The 19,434-nt window shown below is 50.3% G+C and overlaps 2 protein-coding genes across 4 annotated transcripts in view; both read left to right on the forward strand.

Moving 5' to 3' along the window:
- Positions 1 to 12,405, forward strand: part of LOC111161217 (cilia and flagella associated protein 52) — a 45,848-nt gene extending 33,443 nt beyond the window's left edge. Inside the window, exons 9-14 of one of the 2 annotated variants that reach the window (XM_022524805.1) lie at positions 277 to 425; positions 3,276 to 3,421; positions 5,968 to 6,119; positions 7,589 to 7,691; positions 10,830 to 10,941; positions 11,795 to 12,405. In XM_022524805.1, coding sequence (XP_022380513.1) covers positions 277 to 425; positions 3,276 to 3,421; positions 5,968 to 6,119; positions 7,589 to 7,691; positions 10,830 to 10,941; positions 11,795 to 11,970 — 838 coding nt within the window. In that variant the 3' untranslated portion in view covers positions 11,971 to 12,405. The remainder of the gene's footprint in view (positions 1 to 276; positions 426 to 3,275; positions 3,422 to 5,967; positions 6,120 to 7,588; positions 7,692 to 10,829; positions 10,942 to 11,794) is intronic. The other variant, XM_022524806.1, reaches the window with a different exon arrangement.
- Positions 12,406 to 14,053: 1,648 nt separating this feature from the next.
- The window catches only part of LOC111161101 (ubiquitin specific peptidase 43), a 49,545-nt gene continuing 44,164 nt past the window's right edge, over positions 14,054 to 19,434 (forward strand). For both annotated transcript variants that reach the window (XM_022524584.1, XM_022524585.1), the window contains exon 1: positions 14,054 to 14,563. In XM_022524584.1, coding sequence (XP_022380292.1) covers positions 14,054 to 14,563 — 510 coding nt within the window. The remainder of the gene's footprint in view (positions 14,564 to 19,434) is intronic.

Below are 19,434 nucleotides of genomic sequence, written 5' to 3' on the forward strand. Positions count from 1 at the left end.
GGCCATTTAAAAACTTTGACATTTTCCTCTTGAGCAACTTTGTCCCAGCTCATCCTCCGGGCAAAGGGCTACAAATGATGGTCTAGGGATGTCTATGGATGGTCTACTTGTGGGCATTGAATGCCATTTTTACATGAGGGTTCTGTGAGCCCGTGGGGCTCGGAGATCCAGGTGCCCAGCGGGCATCCTTCCCCGGATCCTTGCTCACTCCATCTGAGAGCCGAACGTGTACCTTGTATGGCTGCTCTCTTCATTCTCGCGGTGGCTCCTTCACAGCGGCACCGCCGAGCTGTTTGCCACCTGTGCCAAGAAGGACATCAGGGTATGGCACACACTGTCCAACCGGGAGCTGCTGCGCATCACCGTGCCCAACATGACCTGCCACAGCATCGATTTCATGCGGGACGGCAAGAGCATCATCTCGGGTAACGTTGACATTCTCGGGCGTTGGCGCGGGCTCTGGCTGTGGCTTTGGACCTTGCTCTCCTTCCTCGTGGGTCTCTCCGTGTGCACACCCCAGGGCAGCCTCCCGCCGCCCCCCGCCTCGCTTCTGATCCCGCTTCCCTATGGAGTCCCCTTCCAGCCTGGAGACTTTCTGAGCTCAGAATGACCGAAGACAATTCCGCTTCCCCCAACCTTGCTGCACAGAGTGTGTTGCTTTCTCTCTGGGAGGAGAATTTATAGCAATTTGATTTATAGCAATTTGATTACCAGATGGATTTGAGGGGTTGGTGAGTACAGGGCACCCGTGTTAGAAACCCTTCCATTGCTGGAGAGAGAAAAACCTGACTTCAACTATGTTATGCCCCAAAGGGAACCGCTTTTAACTCCATTGATCCTCTTGTGCCAAAATATTTTAACATAAATTACAGACTCCAGTATATTCCACCTCCAAATACTTCAGGGTATATCCCTAAAAGTAATGTTTTCCTATGAAACTATAATTTCTTTTTTTTTCTTTTTTTAGATTTCCACTTATTCATTTGACAGAGAGATCACAAGTAGGCACAGAGGCAGGCAGAGAGAGGGGGGAAGCAGGCTCCCTGCTCAGCAGAGAGCCCGATGTGGGGCTCGATCCCAGGACCCCGAGATCATGATCCAAGCTGCAGGCAGTGGCTTAACCCACTGAGCCACCCAGGTGCCCCAAAACTATAATTTCTTAATATCATCTTATGTTCAACTCGTACGCAAATGTGTCCAGTGGTCAAGTGTTCACATCACTCAGAAAAGAGTTAAGTGGATCTTTTTTTCCTTTTTAAGATTTTATTTATTTGAGAGAGCGTGCACACACAAGCATGAGTTGGGGGAGGGGCAGAGGCAGAGGGAGAAGCAGACGCCTTGCTGATCAGGGGGCCCAATGCGGGGCTTGATCCCAGGACCCCGGGATCACGACCTGAGCCAAAGGCAGATGCCTATGCCACTGAGCCACCCAGGCGCCCCTCAAGTGGATCTTTAAGTGCAGCCATTGAAATGGTGACGTCAGGACCCCATATTGCCCCCTCTTTTCCTGGCTCTGTTTCCTCCCCATTGGCTTCTCCCTTGGGAGGACACACAGCAGACACAAGGAGCTCTTGGCTTCCAGCATTTGCCTCTGATGGCCCTCACATCAGGGCATTTCCCATCATCTTCACCTTGTCCCAGCCACCACCATCCCTTAGATTCTTCTAGTACCTTCTTACCAGGGCTCCCTGCCTCTGTTCTCACTCACCAGCCCTCTCCCCTAGTCTGTTCTCAACACAGAAGCTAGGGATCTCTTAAGGTATGAGTCCAATCATGCCATTTCCAGGGTTAATAACTCTAAGTCCCTGCAGTTGCCCTAACGTCCCTCCCCCACCTTCTTACCTCTGATTTTGTGTCTTACCACTCACCCCCTGTGGCCACGCTTGCTCTTTTGCTGTTCCTCAAGCACATGATACGTGGGGCCTTTGCTCTGGCTGCTCAGTCTGCCTGGGCTCTTCTGTCCTCAGGCAGCCCCATGACCCACTTGGTTCACCCCCGCACTCCCTCAGATCTTTGCTGAAATGCAGGATCTACCATGAACATCTTGAAAATTGCCCAAGTCAAGAGGTGACACTAAGGCCGATGAGAGGGAGCCAGCCCCATGAAGACCTGGGGGAAGAGCATTCTAGGCAGAGGGAACAGCAGGGTCAAAGGTCCTGGGGTGGAAAATGGCTTGATGTATTGTAGGAATAGAAAGATGCCAGTGTGTCTGGAGGTCAGTGAGTAGAGTTGGGGTCAAAGTTGAGGGAGAATGGTAGTAGATGAAGGTGAAGAGCTAGGTAGGGAGCAGAGAGTAGTTACCACGGAGAGTAGTCACCATGGGGGAAAAGGAGTTGGATTTTCTTCGTTAGTGAGAATGCCTTTTGAATCTTCTTTTTTTTTTTAATTTTTTTTTTTAGATTTTATTTATTTATTTGACAGACAGAGATCACAAGTAGGCAGAGAGAGAGGAGGAAGCAGGCCCCCTGCTGAGCAGAGAGCATGATGTGGGGCTCAATCCCAGGACTCTGGAATCATGACCTGAGCCGAAGGCAGAGGCTTTAATCCACTGAGCCACCCAGGCACTCCCCTTTTGAATCTTCTTGATTGAGTGGGTGACATGATTGTAAATGCACCCAGGCCCCCGCATAAGTAATTGATTGAGGGAAGCAAGAGTCAGGCTAGGGAGAAAGCTGTTACAATCACCCAGGAGAGAGGTGCTTGTGGCTTGGATGAGCATGGGCCCAGTGGAAGGATTGGGAAGTGGCTAGATTCGAGACGTTTTTTAACTGTAGAGTTAGGGCTTGCTGATGGGTTAGACTTGGGTTGGGTTTCGTGGGGTTGGGTAGAGGGAATAGGGAGGAATCAGGGATGACTCTGAAGTTCTTGGCTTAAAGACCTAGATGGTTGATGGCAACCTTTATTGGGATGGGGAAGATGGCGGGAGTCGGGGAAGGAGCATCAGGTTTAAAATAGAGGGAGGGGTAGGAAGCCACCATGTGCTTCGAAATGTCTAATTCTCCATCCCAGGTGTGATATCTCACAGGAGAGGAGGGAGCTGGCCTCCTTCATTTCTCCCCACCCCAAATGTTTTCTCCTAGGATGGGATACACCTAAAGGCAGGTGTGGCCCATTTGGGGAGTCAGGGATAGGATTCCTGGCAGCTGTGGGGGGCCGGCCTCTCTCCTCCATCACCTCCCTGGTCCTGACTCCTTTATGACTGAAGAGCACCAGGATCTGCCCAGAGAGTGGGAGCGTACTGATCCTACCTGCCTTTTGTTCCCCTTCCATGCCAGCGTGGGACGACAGTCGAATCCGAGCCTTTGCCCCAGAGACGGGCCGGCTGATATACGTCATTAACAACGCCCACAGGATCGGAGTGACAGCCATCGCTACCACCAGTGACTGTAAACGGGTCATCAGCGGCGGCGGGGAAGGGGAGGTACCATTCTTGAAGGTGGAATCTTTTTCTAGAAACCTCAGTTTAGAGCAACCACCTTATAGAAAGCCACTGGCTTGATTCTTTTTAAACTTTACCTGGAGTCAGGCAGGACCAACGTAAGATTTTGAAGAAACCCTAAAATACATCATAAAGTAATGTTCTAATAATGGAGACACACATCTAGGTATGTTTATTCATGAACGAACACGTAAGATACAGACACAAAAGCATTCTATATGGAATCGCACTATGATTCCAAGTTAGTGTTTTGCCAGAATTTTGGTATTGCTTGTTCTTTTTTTCCTCCAAAGACTACAGTTATATAGTTGTCTTCATCATATCTTTTAAAGAAGATGCTATTTTTAGAGCGAATTCTTTCATCTACCCAGATGTTTGACCGTTATTTTAAAGTCGTTACACTTGACCTTCCCTTCATCCTTTGGAGGAGCCTGAAACCTCTTCCGTTCACACATTTTTCTGAGCCTCTCCCTCCCCACTCCCCGGCGTTCTCTGCCTCCACCCCCACCCCAGCCTTCCCTTCTCCAGAAAGGACATTTTCTTTTCCTTTCTATTCTTCCTGCTATTGTAGGAATAACTTAACAGGGAGAAAAAAAATCCAGCATCTCGATGTAGCCTCTAGCAGAGTTTGGGCCGAACAGACTCATGGCTGAGCATTTGGGCTCCAGACTCCTACTGCCTGGGCACAAAGTCCACTTCCGCCACTTCCCAGCTGTGTGACCCGAGGCACGCTCTTCAACCTCTCTGTGCTTCCCTTTCCTGTGCATAAAGGGAAGATAACAACCGACACTCCCAGTTCGCGAGATATTTTGCACTGCTTCATACCAAGTTTTCAAAATCGGCTGTGCGTCTTGCATTCAGAGCCCACGTGGCGAGTCACGTGACAGGTGTTCCAGAGACACATCTAGCCCTGGACCCACCCCTGCTCTCTGCCCACCGCCCCCTCAAGGGTTTGGACCCCCTTCTTTCACTCTTCAGCCGCGCTGGTGCCGACCCCCGCAGCATCCTTGTTTGCTCCCTCACCCTTTCCGAGTGTCTGCCTTGTTCACGCCCAAACACGGCTTGGACCAGATCATCTGCTTCTCAGTGATGACAACTGCGGGAGGAAATCCTACATTATGAATGCATTCATTGCCCTTGGCAATCTTTTTGGAACACCCCATCAGCCCTTCCTCCCATTCCCCACGCAGCTGCTACTGACCTTCCTTCTGAAAGGCATACTCTTCAAGGTCTTTGCTAAGTGCTGGAGACCAGGGGCTGCTGGTCAGCAGGTGCACATGGGTATGAATTCAGCACTTCCCGAAATACTCAAGCACTTCCATTCTCATTGGTAAATGGCCTCGCCTGAGTTGCAAGGATCCCAGTACCATCATCTCATTCCCTTCCCCCCACAAACACACCTCAAAACCCCGCAATTCCACCGTGAAAGGGCTAGTAACGCCCAGAACATCCAAAGTTCCAGACCTGGGGGCCCACACCATAGGAGTTAGAAAATTTTAGAAAATTTGAAAATCTTGCTGAAGACTGGATGTATGCCTCTGCATATAGTGGCTTAAACAAGATTAGAGAATTGTATGGACACGGCTCATCTGGGATAATTTCGTGGTTCCTCCTCTTCCTACTAAGGAAATGGCTTAGAATGGTTTTCTTACATTGTTTATGGCTGCTTTCCCCTTTTGGGTACAAATAAGTTAGTCTGTTATCACTTACCCTAGTTTCCAGCCAAGTGTTCACAGGGACCTACTATTCTTGTATTCTTGTATTGCCTTATGCTTCTCATGCTAGAAAATCTCTTTTCTTTTCCACAAGTCCGACATAGTCACTGTAAGAAAGTGGAAGTGTCTGACCACATTATTATGTTTTCTGGTACAGTCATGACACAATGTTCATCTTTTATATACGACATATAATGACTTTCCTTTTATGTCCCTTTTATTATGGTGAAAGCATCCTACGGACTGTTTCCAAATTTCGTGGGTAGGACCCATGACCTATGATAGGACTTTCACTTCAGGATAACAGGCGGGTGTGGGGGGGGGTGATCGGAAAATATTTGCTGTAGAAAGTGGGTCTTGGCAGCTTTGATGAGGCTGGGAACCTTCGATTGGAAATGATTAAAGCCCAGCAGCTGGTGTGATGCTTAAATACAGCGGTGGGTCCCCATCAGCCTTCCCGATGGCCTCGGAAGCCCGAGAGCAACGCTCAGCAGAACTGAGCAGACACACTATTCCGCTTGGTTTTACAGCAGGCATCTGGTACCCTTCTCAGCCTGAAAAGCGCACGTAGGTCTGGGATCGGTGGTAGCATTTTCCTGGCTCCGTGGAAGAATTTTCTTGTTCTGTGGCTTATCGTTCCCACTCTACTCGGCTGAGATGAGAACAGGGAGTTTAAAATAACAAGCACGGCAGGGCTGAAAAAGCTCTTGGATATATACATATATATGTGTGTGTGTCTGTGTGTGTGTATTTTTTTTAATCCCTTCCAAAGTCCCCAGCTTGTGTTGAGAGCCTCTGCTTGGTGGCTTTCAGGTGAGGGTCTGGCAGATCAGCTCTCAGACCCAGAAGCTGGAGGAGGCCCTGAAGGAGCACAAATCCTCCGTGTCCTGCATCCGGGTGAAGAACAACAACGAGGAATGTGTCACGGCCAGCACGGATGGGACTTGCATCATCTGGGACCTCGTGTAGGTACCCGTCCGTGATAGGGAGCGTCCTCTCATGCTGGAAGCTTGTCACAGCCCCTGGACAGCACCTGACTTCCAACTAACTATAACTAGACCAAAGCATGTGAACTTTATTGTTGGTTTTGTACAGCAATTTTTTTTTTTTTTTTTTTTTTTTTTTTTTACTATAAGCACTTTAGCTATGTGTTTTCATTTGGAATGACACCCTATTCCCCTAACCCTCTCCTTGCCCAGCCCCTCTCTACCACTCCGAGGGTGACTTGCCTTTGTGCCTAACTGCATTAGAGAGACTGAAATAAGACCAGAGGCAGGAGAAAAGAGATCTACATCTAGAAAACGGATCTAGGTATTGCCAAAGAATACGGAACATTCTAGATTGCAGAGAAGAGAATGGGAATTAAGGCAAGGGCAGAACACTTTTTATTCAATGCATTTTAAAAAACCCAAAACCAAAGAAAATCCCCCCGGGCTGGTCCTGTGTGTGTCTCACTTCGACCTGCCCACGAAGCACCTAGAGATCTTGCCAATGTGTAGATTTTTACTGAATAGATCCAGAGGGCTGCCTGAGAGCCTGCATTCCAAGCCAGATCCCGAGAGATGCCCCTGGTTCAAAGACCGCACTTGTCGGAGGTCGTAGCCTCCCCCAGAACTCCCTTTTGGGATGACCACACGTGTCCAAGTGGGGTGGGGGGGGGAGAGAAGCCATCCATACCTGTTTCTTAGCGTCCTATCTGCTGCGATGGTTTTCAGACCATGGTGCCCCTGGGAACGAGCTGGGCTGCTGATGAAAAGCGCCCATCTGTGGGCCTCATCCCAACCTGCTACATCCAGATCCCCAGAGGCAAAGCTCGGGAATATCCCTTTTTAAGAAGCTGTCCCCCGGGGGGCGCCTGGGTGACTCAGTGGGTTAAAGCCTCTGCCTTCGGCTCAGGTCAGGATCCCACCGTCCTGGGATCTAGCCCCGCATCGGGCTCTCTGCTTAACAGGGAACCTGCTTCCTCCTCTCTCTCTGCCTGCTTCTCTGCCTACTTGTGATCTCTGTCTGTCAAGTAAATGAATACAATCTTAAAAGGAAAAAAAAAAAAAAAAAAAAAGAAGCTGTCCCCCGTACTTCACCACTCGGGTGGGAGGAACCTTTCCTTCAACTCAGTGGCCTCAAGAATATGGTGGCTTGTGTGGAAGGCAGCAGGGTGACTCTGAATTCAGCCTCTCCAACTTCATGCTTCCTGGGACTCGAGGCTTCCCCTGGGGTTCCATGCTCTGTCTTTGGAAAAGCCAACCCCCCACCCTGGGTCATTGGGCTGCCCCGCAGGTGCCCTGGGAGGATCCCGAAGTGGAGGGTCAGGGTCGCCGGAAGTCTGTCTGGGGTAGACACACCAATGCAACCCAAACTTGGGTCAGATCCCATCTGAGCAGTAAACACATCTTAGAGGGGAGGAGAAGTCACAGCTTCTGGGTCTCACTTTCAGACGTCTCCGGAGGAATCAGATGATCCTGGCTAATACCTTATTCCAGTGTGTTTGTTACCATCCCGAAGAGTTCCAGATCATCACCAGCGGGACCGACAGGAAGGTAAGCACTCCCTAGCAGGAGTCAGGATCCTTCCGGAAGAAGCTGTCACGTGCTGCAGCCACGGGAGTGGCCTCTGGACTGGAGCCCCACACGGTCAGAGCCCAGTTTTGCTGATAGTAGCTGCTCAGAAGTTCTGGTTTTCATGATTAGGGCATTTCTGAGGCTAGAACCCAGTTACCCAGCCCGGAGGTCCCTTTGATGACTTTCAAATCCAGTAACAATTGAGTTCTTATCTCGTGTCCCTCCTACTTTATCAGCATCGAACTACAAATCTCGTTCGCTGGGGAGCCCATGTCCTTGGGTGAAGATTGGTCCCTCTTTGGGTGGGTGGGGGGAACCCTGCCTCTTGGAGCAAAGGAAAGGCTTCAGGAGAGAGGCACAGGGACGGGCAAGGACGCTAAGGGGTCATCTACCCTCCTGGACACGTCAGACCAGCCAGGTGTCCGTCTCATTACCTGAGCAACCAATGAATGGATTTGGAGTCCCCTAACCCAGACTTGGAGATCACTGAAGAAGAGCTTGTGTATTTGTCTTTTCACAAGCCACAGAAAAAGTTGAGCTCAAAGTATAAAAATACTGTAGGGAAAATACTAGAGGGACCTCTCTATGCTCCCCCAACACTGAAAATAGAATCTAGGGGTGGGGGGGTCCTCTTGGGGGGGCTCACTTAAACATCTACCTTTGGCTCAGGTCATGATGTCAGCGTCCTGGGGTCGAGTCCCACATGGGGCTCCCTGCTTCATGGGGAGTCGCTTCTCCCTCTCCTTCTGCTCCTTCTCCCCGCTCGTGCTTGTGCTCTCTCTCTCTCAAATAAATAAATAAAATCTTAAAAAAAAAAAATCTAGGAATGCGGCTTTTCCCTGTTTAAGCTTCCCAGGTGACTGGGGACTACTGTCCAAAGATACTTTGTCATAAAAACCCAAGAAATGCCCCCAGGTATGGGCCAGGGTTTGCCTGACACAGACAGACTGTTTGGGGGGGCCCAGAGTTCTGCCTCACTCTAGTGTCTGTAAGGTTGGCCTTACTAGTTCCTTTGTGTCTTGCCCACCCAACCTGGCTTACGTCTGCCCACCCCCAGGCCCGTTTCACTGCCGGTCTAAGCAGGTTTCCTCTTGGAACGGGGTCGGGGGCAGTGAGGGCGCAGAAAGGATATTGGGAAGTTCGCCATGATGTCACCATAAGTGCTATTAGTACATGGTTCATAAAGCTTGTAGATTTGTGTCCTGTTTCCCTTATGCCAGGGAATGGAATGGTCTTTGAGTTTATGAGACTTGAAACAGTCTCCTGCCCTCATCTGGCCAATTGTCACCAGAATATTCAAAGCATAAATCATGAATCAGTACAATGACCCGAAGGGCTGGGGACATGATGGCGTTCTTGCTGTCAGGTAGCTGGTCAACCTTGCATCGTTATCGAAGGTGGGAGGGGATGGATGGGATGGGCACTTGGAAATGAACCCGTCCATGAACTGTGGGTTAATAGGAGAACAAGACGATGTCAGATGGTGAAACGGATAAAAGGAAGTAGAACAGGTTACACGATCCAGCTTTAGCTAGGATGATTGGCGAAGGTCTCCTCAAGGAGGTGATACTTGAGCTGAGAACTGAGTGGCAGAGGACCTCACCATGCTTAGCTCTCAGGGAAGACCATCAGCAGAGGATACGCCTGAGGGAAAGCCAAGGTGCCGTCAGGCTGCCCCGAAGAGGGTCACTATGACTTTGGCCAAGAGACCAGGCAGTCAGCTACCCGAGAAACGAGGATTTGGGCATACATCTATATTCCTTTACGCTTTTCCTATGAAAACAACTCTTTGTTTTGGTTTTTTTTTTTGTTTTGTTTTTTAAAATTTGTCAGAGAGAGTGAGCACAGGCAGACAGTGGCAGGCAGAGGCAGAGGGAGAAGCAGGTTCCCTGCTGAGCAAGGAGTCCGACGTGGGACTCAATCCCAGGATGCTGGGATCATGACCTGAGCCGAAGGCAGCTGCTTAACCAACTGAGCCACCCAGGCGTCCTGAAAACAACTCTTTGTTAAAGCGATCAAGCATCACTGGAAATTAATAAATTAGCTAAAAGAAAAAAAATTTTTAAAACAGCATACACAATTTCTAGCTAGATTCAGAGGAATACGGATTCCGAACATAATGACCTGAACAGCACATGTCTAACAACATGAGATATGAAATGCCTGCCCAAGCTCACACTCTTGAGTCCTGGTCAAGTGCTTTGCTTGGAAAGAGATCTTCTCGGGGTGCGTGGGTGGCTCAGTTGGTTAAGCGTCTCCATTCCACTCAGCTCATGATCTCAGGGTCCTGGGATGGAGCCCCATGGGTGCTGCTCCCTCTCCTTCTGCCTCCCCATCCCCCAGCTTGTGCTCTCTCTCTGTCAAATAAGTAAATAAAATCTGGGGGGAAAAAGAAAAGAAAATTTTTTGAATAGGTTGTTCATTTACACAGTTCAAAGTTCAAGAAGTATAAAAGCAGTATATTGAGAGAAAAATCTCCCTCCCTCTAGCACCCCCCACTCTCCCGCCTGCCCTTCTGTTCCCCATCCCTAACCTAGGAGGAGCCATATTATCAATTTGCCTCTAGACCCCACGCTAGGGCGGTGGCGGGGGAGGGGGGGGTTGTTTCACTGCTTTGAGGCAGAACAGAACCTTGGAAATAGGGCGAGGTGGGGAAGAGCTCGCAGTCAGACGTAGGGACCAGAGCCCACAGAACTCTCTGGGCGGCTCACTCCCCCAGCATCTGGAGGCGGACGCTTCCCTTCCACCACGCCCTCCCCTGAGAGCTGAACCGGGAACGTGGATGCTGTGGCTGTTTCCTTCTTCGTTTACAGCTTGCCTCGGACTCCCGAGCGCTTGGTCTCACCCAAAGCGCTTTCTGTCACAATCCGGGCTTACTGGCACAGTCTCCTTCTCTCTAAATAGAACGAGAATGTAAAAACCAACGCCAAAAATACGAAAATGCCTTTCTCCACCCCCTGCCTGAGCCTATTTATAATTCCAGCCCATCTCTCCTCCCGGGGTGTATTTTTGCCACTTTCTATATAAAGTAGAACCATCTTCTGCTAGTGTGCGCGTGCGCGAGTGGATGCTTCCACCGGGCCGAACCCTGCCCAACGCTGCTTTTCTGAATTCCAGATTGCTTACTGGGAAGTCTTTGATGGGTCGGTCATCAGAGAGTTGGAAGGTTCCTTGTCTGGGTCGGTCAATGGAATGGATATCACCCAGGAAGGAGTGCACTTCGTCACGGGTGAGTCCTGGGGTGGGAAAAGGAAGCCCCCAGCCCTGCTTATTTAAATGGGAACCTAGAACCCCCCAGAAGGTGGGAGGCAACAGGAAGTGAGGACACAAGTGTCAACAGGCCCCCGTGGTGAAGAGTCAGGCCCCAGCATTGCAGGTGGTGTGGCTGGAAAAGAAAGTTGCAGAAGTCACGCTTCTGTGGGAGGAAACTTCTGTCCATGAGCCTTGGGAGCACACAGAAAAGCTAAGCCTTACATTGCTTCCCTTTTTTGGTGGTGGTGATCGATGCAGAAATGGGCCTTTAAATGGTCTGGGTTATCTGGCATGCCTTGCACTGTTATTTCCTCCGGAAGTCTTAAAAATCAGAATTTCCAGGAGGTGGGCATCGACCATACAACTCGCCTTCTGGAACATCATTGACCATCATTTCCTGCCAGGCCCTGATTCTTCAGGACATTAACGAATAAATGCTCCGAATGAATTAAAGTTTCACAAACACATCTCCTTTCAGCATGATAGAAAACTACGCAGGGTGTGACCCCAACCGCACATACAGGTGCCTACATAGACCTGTATACTTGTACCGAAAAGACCAGAAGGAGCGAAACCAAAGGCCTTCTCAGTGGTTATTTCTGGGCGGTGGGCTAAAAGGGGATATCACCTCTTTGTGTTTCTTTCTCCCCAATTTACTACAACAGACCTAGGTTTTTATAATCAAGGAAAAGAGTTCCTATGCAGATTTTCTTCCTTTATCCACGTGGGAACGTGAAGCATGTGTTGAAAATTAGCCACTTGCTTGGAATCAGGGCTGTTCCTCCCTAACCCCGGGGGAGAAATGACATACACCTGCTGGTCTTTTTCAGGTGGAAATGACCATCTGGTCAAAGTTTGGGATTATAATGAGGGTGAAGTGACTCACGTCGGGGTGGGACACAGCGGCAACATCACCAGCATCCGGATAAGTCCAGGAAATCAGTACATCATTAGCGTGAGTGCTGACGGAGCAATTTTGAGATGGAAGTGCCCGTTTTCCTCCTGAGGCCGCGGAGACTTCTGGGACTGCAGCACTGCCTACGGCTCTGTTGAAAGTTGACCTTAGATAACTCTTAACACTGGTTTGGGTTTCCTCACATCCGTGATTCTGTTCTTGAGTCAAAATACTTTTATCGTGAAATTTCTCCTTTTCTTTGTAGGATGCATTTTTACCTTCTTAGATTGTATATTAAAATGGGAATATGTTCAAGAATAAGTTGTCCAGACTGTAATTAAAAGGGTTTTTTTATTAAGAATAAATTCCCAGTTGCTGGTTTCCTGTCTTAATCTCTGCTTTACGACAGTAAAACCCACGGTCTTTCTGCATCATTTGTCCACACACAGCACTGCTGCTGTTCTCTAAAAATAAGGAGGGTCTGCTTACCTTCCTAACCAGCCTTTCATCCGTCAAGCTGCAATGGGGCAAGACTTGGTTTGAGTCCAGATCATGGGTAGGATATTAGGATCTCTCTTCTTCCTTCCAACTCTCTGAGCCTCAGTTTGGCCTTTTGTGAAGCGAGAATACCGGCTTAAAAGGTTATTTTGAGAATTAAGTGAAATAGTGAGTTAAAGCGTTGGCAGAACTCCTGATGGAGTAGAGTGAAACCTGAATTTTGGTACCTTCTCAAAGAAACCGTGCGTTCTTGGGGATCCCGGGGTAACCATCAAAGGTGAAATTTCACAGATGCTTTTCTGGGCGAGGGAAGGCAAGGGGATGGCCTTTGTGTACTGATCATCCAAATAGGTTTTTTTGGTTTTGTTTTTGTTTTTCCAGAGAGGGTAAATCATGGCATTTTCAAGAAACACTTCAAGTCTCCAAATCACAGTACACTTTTTTGTTCTAGGCCTGTTTTTTTAATTCTTTAACTAATGCTCCCCCCTCCCCCCGCTTTGTTTTGCATCAGGTCATCTGCTGGGACCCTATTTGACACATCAAGGCAGATATTTTAATAAATGATCACCTATCAAATAAGTAACATTTCAGGGTGTTGATGTAATAATGCGTCCCGCTGTTGTCTTTCTGAGCCAGAAATTGATGAGAAATTCGTCTGCAAGACTTTGCCTGATTAATTATAAACCTGACAGTTACAGGGTTAGGTGAGCGGAGGCCCCCAGGGTGACCCAGGGAACCAAGGGAGGGGCAAGGCCAAGCCAGTTCTGATTGGGCACCAATTCAGCGAGGGGACCGCATAGGAGGCGCGCCTGAGAGCCGGAAAACTTCCTGGTAAGCAAACACCGAGGTTGGAAAGAGCAAGCCTGTGTGCTCAGCCAACCGCAGAGCCGGGTCGAGTTCCGGTTTCTTGGCCTCGGTACTGGCGCGAGCCTCCTCGGGCCAGCTAGGACGCTGAAGTCTCGTTTGCAGGTTTTGGGGAAGCGACTCTGACCTGGTCTGCAGTTTAAAGAAGGAAATCACAACCATCCCGGATGATTCTTCCCGGGGCAACGCGCGGCTCCCAGTCCTGGAAGGCCTCCCGGACCGGGACAGACGGGCAGGAGGCAGCGCCACCTGTGCGCGCACACCTGCTCCTGCAAGTGGGAGGACCCCGCGGTCACTCCCCAAGCCGGTCCCAGCTCCCGGTGCGCGCCTCTCGCTGCGCCGGAGGCTGCCCCTTGGGGAGTCTCCCTTTCCGCGTTCTTCATATTCACCTGCACGTAATTCCCAGAAACTCAAGCTATCCGGGGCTGGGCAATCCAGCAGGCGCTTTCCAATGTACCACCCCTCTACCGTTCCGCAGCTTGCAGCCTGGCGGGAGTGGGAGTGAAATTCGGGGCGTCGGTTGGTTAAGAGGTAAGGAAGGGTGGGGACCCAGAGCGTGCGAGTCCCGCGCCTCTGCTCGCTGGCGGCGCCGCGGGGCCGAGCCCGAAGGGGTGGGGGCTGGTGGCGCTGCCCTGGGCGGGCCCTGCGGCCGGATTCCCGCGCGGGGCGGGGCGGGGCAACTCCGCCCCTGGCTCCGCCTCCGCCCGGTCCCGGCACACCTGGCCCGCAGGTAGTCGGCACCCGCCGCTTTTCCGGGGCTGTCAGGTCCGGTTAGCGGCGCGTCCAGCTCGCGGCCGGGGGGCTCGGCTCCGAGGGCGCGCGGGCGGGAGCCATGGACCCGGGCGCGGGGACCGCGGCGGGAGAGGGGCCGCCCGCGCCCCGGCCCCGCCGTCGCCGCTCCCTGCGTCGCCTGTTCAGCCGCTTCCTGCTGGCACTGGGCAGCCGCTCCCGCCTGGGGGCCTCGCCTCCCCGGCCGCAGCCCCAGCCGGGACCCCGCGAGGGCGACGGGGACGGGGAGGGGGGCTTCGCCTGCGCTCCGGGCCCCGCCCCGGCCGCGCGCGGGAGCCCGGGGGAGGATCGCCTGCCCGGCGCCCAGCCCCAGCCCCCCGCCGGCGACGGCGCGCGGCCCCCGGGCGCGCAGGGCTTGAAGAACCACGGCAACACCTGTTTTATGAACGCCGTGGTGCAGTGTCTCAGCAACACCGACCTGCTGGCCGAGTTCCTGGCGCTGGGGCGCTACCGGGCGGCGCCGGGCCGCGCCGAGGTCACCGAGCAGCTGGCGGCGCTGGTGCGCGCGCTCTGGACGCGCGAGTACACGCCCCAACTTTCCGCCGAGTTCAAGGTAGGCAGCGCGCCCGCCTCCCGCCCTCGCCGCGATGGCCAAAGCGCGCGCCCCGGCCGGAAAGGGTCTTCTGGGGGCCCTCTTCCGAGGGCACTCAGCGCGGCAGCTCGGCTCGCCGCCTTTGTTCCGCGGTGATGTGTTGTGCTATCGCTTGCCGAAGTCTTCTCTGTGAATTTCTCCCAGGTGTTTTGGGGGGGGGGGGAGTCGATTTGGGTGTATTCAGCATTTTTGCATTCAACAAACATTTGTTGAAGTTGAAGGCCTTTGGGTCCCGGTGGCAATATAGTGCTGCGGGGCCCTTTCCAGTCTGGAGGGGTGTGGCGTGGCAAGCCTGATTCGAAAGGCCTCTGAGGAAGGAGAGGATGCCGGCGTTGAGAACTGAATGACAAGGACGCCGCCTGGTCAAGGGGCTAGGAGTGACCCAGGTAGAGGGAACAGAGAGCCCCAGAGCCTCAGGCCTGGAGGCGCGAAAAGAAAACTAGTGGCCTGGGGCGTGGATGAGGTTGGTCAGATCCTGCAAGGTCTTCGAGGCCGTGGTAAGGAGTTTGGGTTTTATTCTAAACCCAGTGGAAGCTGAGATCACGTGGGCCGGGTACTGTGCTGAGTGCCCCGGGGAGAGGCAGTGAGTGTGCTCTGTTGGAGAAAGTGCACCTTAAATCGCCCACCATGCCTTGGTTTGGGGTTGCAATTCATTGGCAGCGGGATCACCTTCTACTTTACCCTACCCTGTAGGGTCCTGTGGCCCTGGAAGTTCTGTATGTCACACGAACCCCCTCAGGGTTCAGCCGCGTGTTTGGGATCCCAGTTGGATTACAGAGTTCCTGATCATTGATGCACATGGCTTGCTTCCTGCTACCAAAACTACAGCTCTGGGCAGAGAGCTGAGGCTCCCCATAGACTAAGGATTGTTCTTGGGGGAGGGGAACCTGTCAGTTTTCATTCCACAGGCATCACCGCTCTTGAGTTTCAGCCTGAAAAAGCAATCCTTGCCATGTGACCCACAGGGTGCCAGCCTCCTGCTCTCCTCTCTGTTCTGCAGGTCAGTGGGTCAACAGGATGTCATTCGTATCTCCCTGTGGCAGCATTCGCCTTCTCAGTAATGAGGCACTACGGTGTTCCCCTGCTTATGCTTGGGGGATACATCCCAAGACCCCCAGTGGGTGCCTGAAGCCATAGATTAATACCATGTTTCTTCCTACACATGCATACTTACGTGCGGTAAAGCTTACTTTGTAAGTCAGGTACCTTAGGAGAGGAACAGCAGTAACTCATCATAAAACAAGAACAGTTATAACAGCATACCGTAATAAAAGGTAGGGGAATGGCGTCTCTCTCTGCAAATATCATATGCTGTACTCACCCTTCTGGCAAGGATGCGAGGTGGTAAAATGCCGAGGTGATGAGGCCAGGCAAGGCGAGGGAGGTCAGCGTTGCCACACCATTGAGCTTCTGACCTAAGTCGGGAGGCTCGTCTGCTTCCCTACGAGGTTTGCCCTCGAGTACCTGAAACCACAGAAAACTTAGGATGTGGGGGACTGCTGTAGGGTAGAGTGGTTAACAGCAAGGTCTCTGGAGCTTTGTGACCTCCAAATCCCACTGCGCCTCAACTGTCCTCCTCTGGGAAATGGGACAGAACGGTACCCACCTTATCAGATCATAGTGAGGATGGGTGAGTTCTCTGCATTGGCACTTAGAACAGTGCCTGACCCCCTAGGAAGCTTTTGTCATTCCTGCCATTCTGCCTTCTCACCTAGAGAGGCGTGGGGGAGGGAGGGAGGGAGGGAGGGAAGTAATGTTTGTATACTTCTCCTGTTCTCCTGCAGGTCCTGCCCCCAGGGGAGAGACAGAAGTAGCTTGAAAAAAATCTTCCAAATTAGTAAATGCTCTCTCGGTGACTCACCAGGATTTCCTATCTCACCCCTGCTCTCTAATCCCCAGGGCCTGGAAGCTCCCTCTGAGACCCAGGGAAGTGAAGGCTAGTCTGGTTGTTAATTGTTAACAAGGGTGATGTCATCTGAGGTTTCCTGGGACTTTTTGGGTAGCCAGAGCTTGGAGGGAGCCAACGAGGCCAGCATCTGGGCTTTCAGTAAACCCTGCTGATTACAAACTAGGTGGGCTCCTCTTGTTTTATAATGAGGAAACATCCCTTCACCCAGCAAACATTTCTGGAGTGTTCCGACACTCTCCCAGGAACAAGGAACTCAAGAGAAGCCCTGAGTGCAAAACCTCCTGCGACTGCTTTTTGGGAGTTCCCCATCCAGCAGGAGAGGTGGTGTTAATGCAGTGATCCCACAGGCCGGTGATCAGAGCTGGTGCCAAGGGCTGGAAAATCAAAATACAAGGCACTCAGAAGGCAGTTGCAGCAGGAGGTGGTGATTGATTGGTGGGGGGGGATGTGGGAGGGCATGTCCCTGGAGAAGTAACCATCAGGAAAGTTCAAGCAGGGTCAGGGGAGCGTGGGAATGTGCCTTCCTTGTCAGTCACTGATCACTGCGATCACCCCGGGCAGGTGGAGCTGAGGGGCCTTCTGTGGTCGGGGCAGCATAAATGCAAGAATAAACAAATTAACAGAAGGGGCGCCCGGGTGGCTCAGGCAGTTAGGCACCTGCCTTCAGCTCAAGTCCTGATCCCAGGGTCCTGGCATCCAGCCCGTCATGGGGCTCCCTGATGATCAATGGGGAGTCTGCTTCTCCCTCTCCCACCTCCCCACCCCCACTTACTTTCTCCCTCTTTATCAATTAAATAAATAAAATCTTTTTAAAAATTAATTAATGGGAGACTCTTTCCCTGGATAGAGGGTCTGGAGAATTGTTTGGGGACAAGGGCGGAAGGTTCTGTCCAAGAGTTGGGTCTTGAGGAGGGATTGATCGTTTCAGACCGAGGAAGGGGGGAATGGAGAAGGGCCCGGCATGCCAGACTGAGTTACCCCAATCCCAGCCATGCAGATGGGATGGCTTTGTAGTGTCCTCTTTCCTGACCTCCCAGACACGCAGCCTACAGACAGTAGGACCACTCTGTTTCAACAGCACATGAATAAACACCTGAAAACAGATCCTGCCCATGGTATTATCTATGACACTTTGCTTCTCTAATGATGTTCATTAAATATGTGCATGGTATAATAACTTGTTAGGTGCTAAAAACGTCAAAAGTGATTTGGAACTGGACCCTCCGGAGACAGCCTTCATAAACATCGATGTGTTTCAGAACATCTACATATTGGAAATTTCCAGTTTTGTATCCTGCTCTTTTCATGTAAATATTGTCCTAAGTCTCTCTTCTGGCCATTAAAACATTCTGTAAAACTTAATTTTAAATGATTGTGTCATATTTCAGTCAATGAACCATTCCCTGCAGAGACATTGACTGTACAAGTCAGTGTCTAATTGACAATGTCTAATTTCTAATTATCACACCGTACTGAAAATCCTTATACTTAAATCATTGTCCTCAGCTCTGGCCATTTCCTAAATTTGATCCCTTGACATGAACTTAGGCGATCAAAGCAAAGATGTGACTGTTTTATTTCTGTGTGTTTTTTCTTTTTGAATCACTGTTGCTGAGGTTTAACTTACGTCCAGTGCAGTGCACCCGTTAAAAAAAAATCGAGCTATCCCTGCCATGCAACACTGTGTAAGTTTAAGGTGTACAACAAATTGATTTGATATGTTTGTTGCAATATGATTGCCATAGTTAGCATTAGATAATATCTCTATGGTGGGTCACATGGTGGTCATTTTTTCCTGTGCCGGGAACAAAGGCTAATGTTCTGTTTCAGCTTACTGAACAAAAAGAAATAGCATCTCACTTTTATTTCTATTTATTTGATTAAGAGTGAGGTACAGGATTTTTATGCTGTTTTACTAGTTGTGAGGCTGAGCCTGGGTTTTCCTGTCCGTGTTGACTGTCCATTCTGCTGGATCTCAACGCTCTTTTTACTTGTTTCTCTGACTTCCTTAACCCTTACGCTTGCCATAAATATTTTCCGCAAACTCTCTCCTTCGTATCCCCAATCCTGGAAGTTGTAGATTTTATTTACGTCATACCTTTTGGTAAAGGTTCTGTGTTATGTATATCTAGTTTTTCCCATGGCTATATTAAGGATTTCAGCCATCTGGAGTTTATCTTAGCTTATGTACTTAACCATCACTTTTAGACCTACAGTTTTAGACATACAGTATGCCTCACGTGATATACAAGAGGCATTGCCTTTTACAGGCAAGGATGGCTTCTTTATTGCTCTTGTATTTTGAAAGTTCTGGATGAAACAGTAAGACATGAAATAGAAACGGAATAGAAAAGATTGAACAGAAAGGAAATTGCTAGATGGGTCTAGAAATCCCTATTGTAGCATTATCGCAGTCACTAATGAGGTCAGAAGCAAGATAGAAAATCAAACGTAATCACCATGTAGAATGTATGAAAATCATATTTCCTTCATGAAAAACCACTGAAAATAGCAAATAACTAAGAATAATTTTCTAAGAGACGTGTTAGAAATTACCAATGTTGAGAGAAACACACACACAGCTAGAGCTCTGTCAGGTTGAGGGGTAGAAGGATGAGATATTTCCGTCCGTCTCCCCCAAGTGAGGATTTTGCTTTAATACAGCTCCGGTGACATTTTCATAGACTTTGTGTGTCTTCTGTTAGGAATCAATAGGTCAAGTTATTTTGAAAAAGCCCAAACTCTCTACAAATACCTGCCAGAGACCATTCTAATCAGAAAAAAAGCCAAAGGACAAAATTCACTGTTAAAAAAAAAAAATGCAGCATACAAAAAAAAAAAAAAAATCACTTATGGTCCCATCCTTCTGTGATAACCATTTAATATACTTCCATGTATTTCTGGGCTTTTCTAGCTGTGGGTA

This window comes from Enhydra lutris, unplaced genomic scaffold (assembly GCF_002288905.1).
Source record: "Enhydra lutris kenyoni isolate GAN:26980312 unplaced genomic scaffold, ASM228890v2 scaffoldscaffold82, whole genome shotgun sequence".
In the NCBI taxonomy this organism is placed as follows: domain Eukaryota; kingdom Metazoa; phylum Chordata; class Mammalia; order Carnivora; family Mustelidae; genus Enhydra; species Enhydra lutris.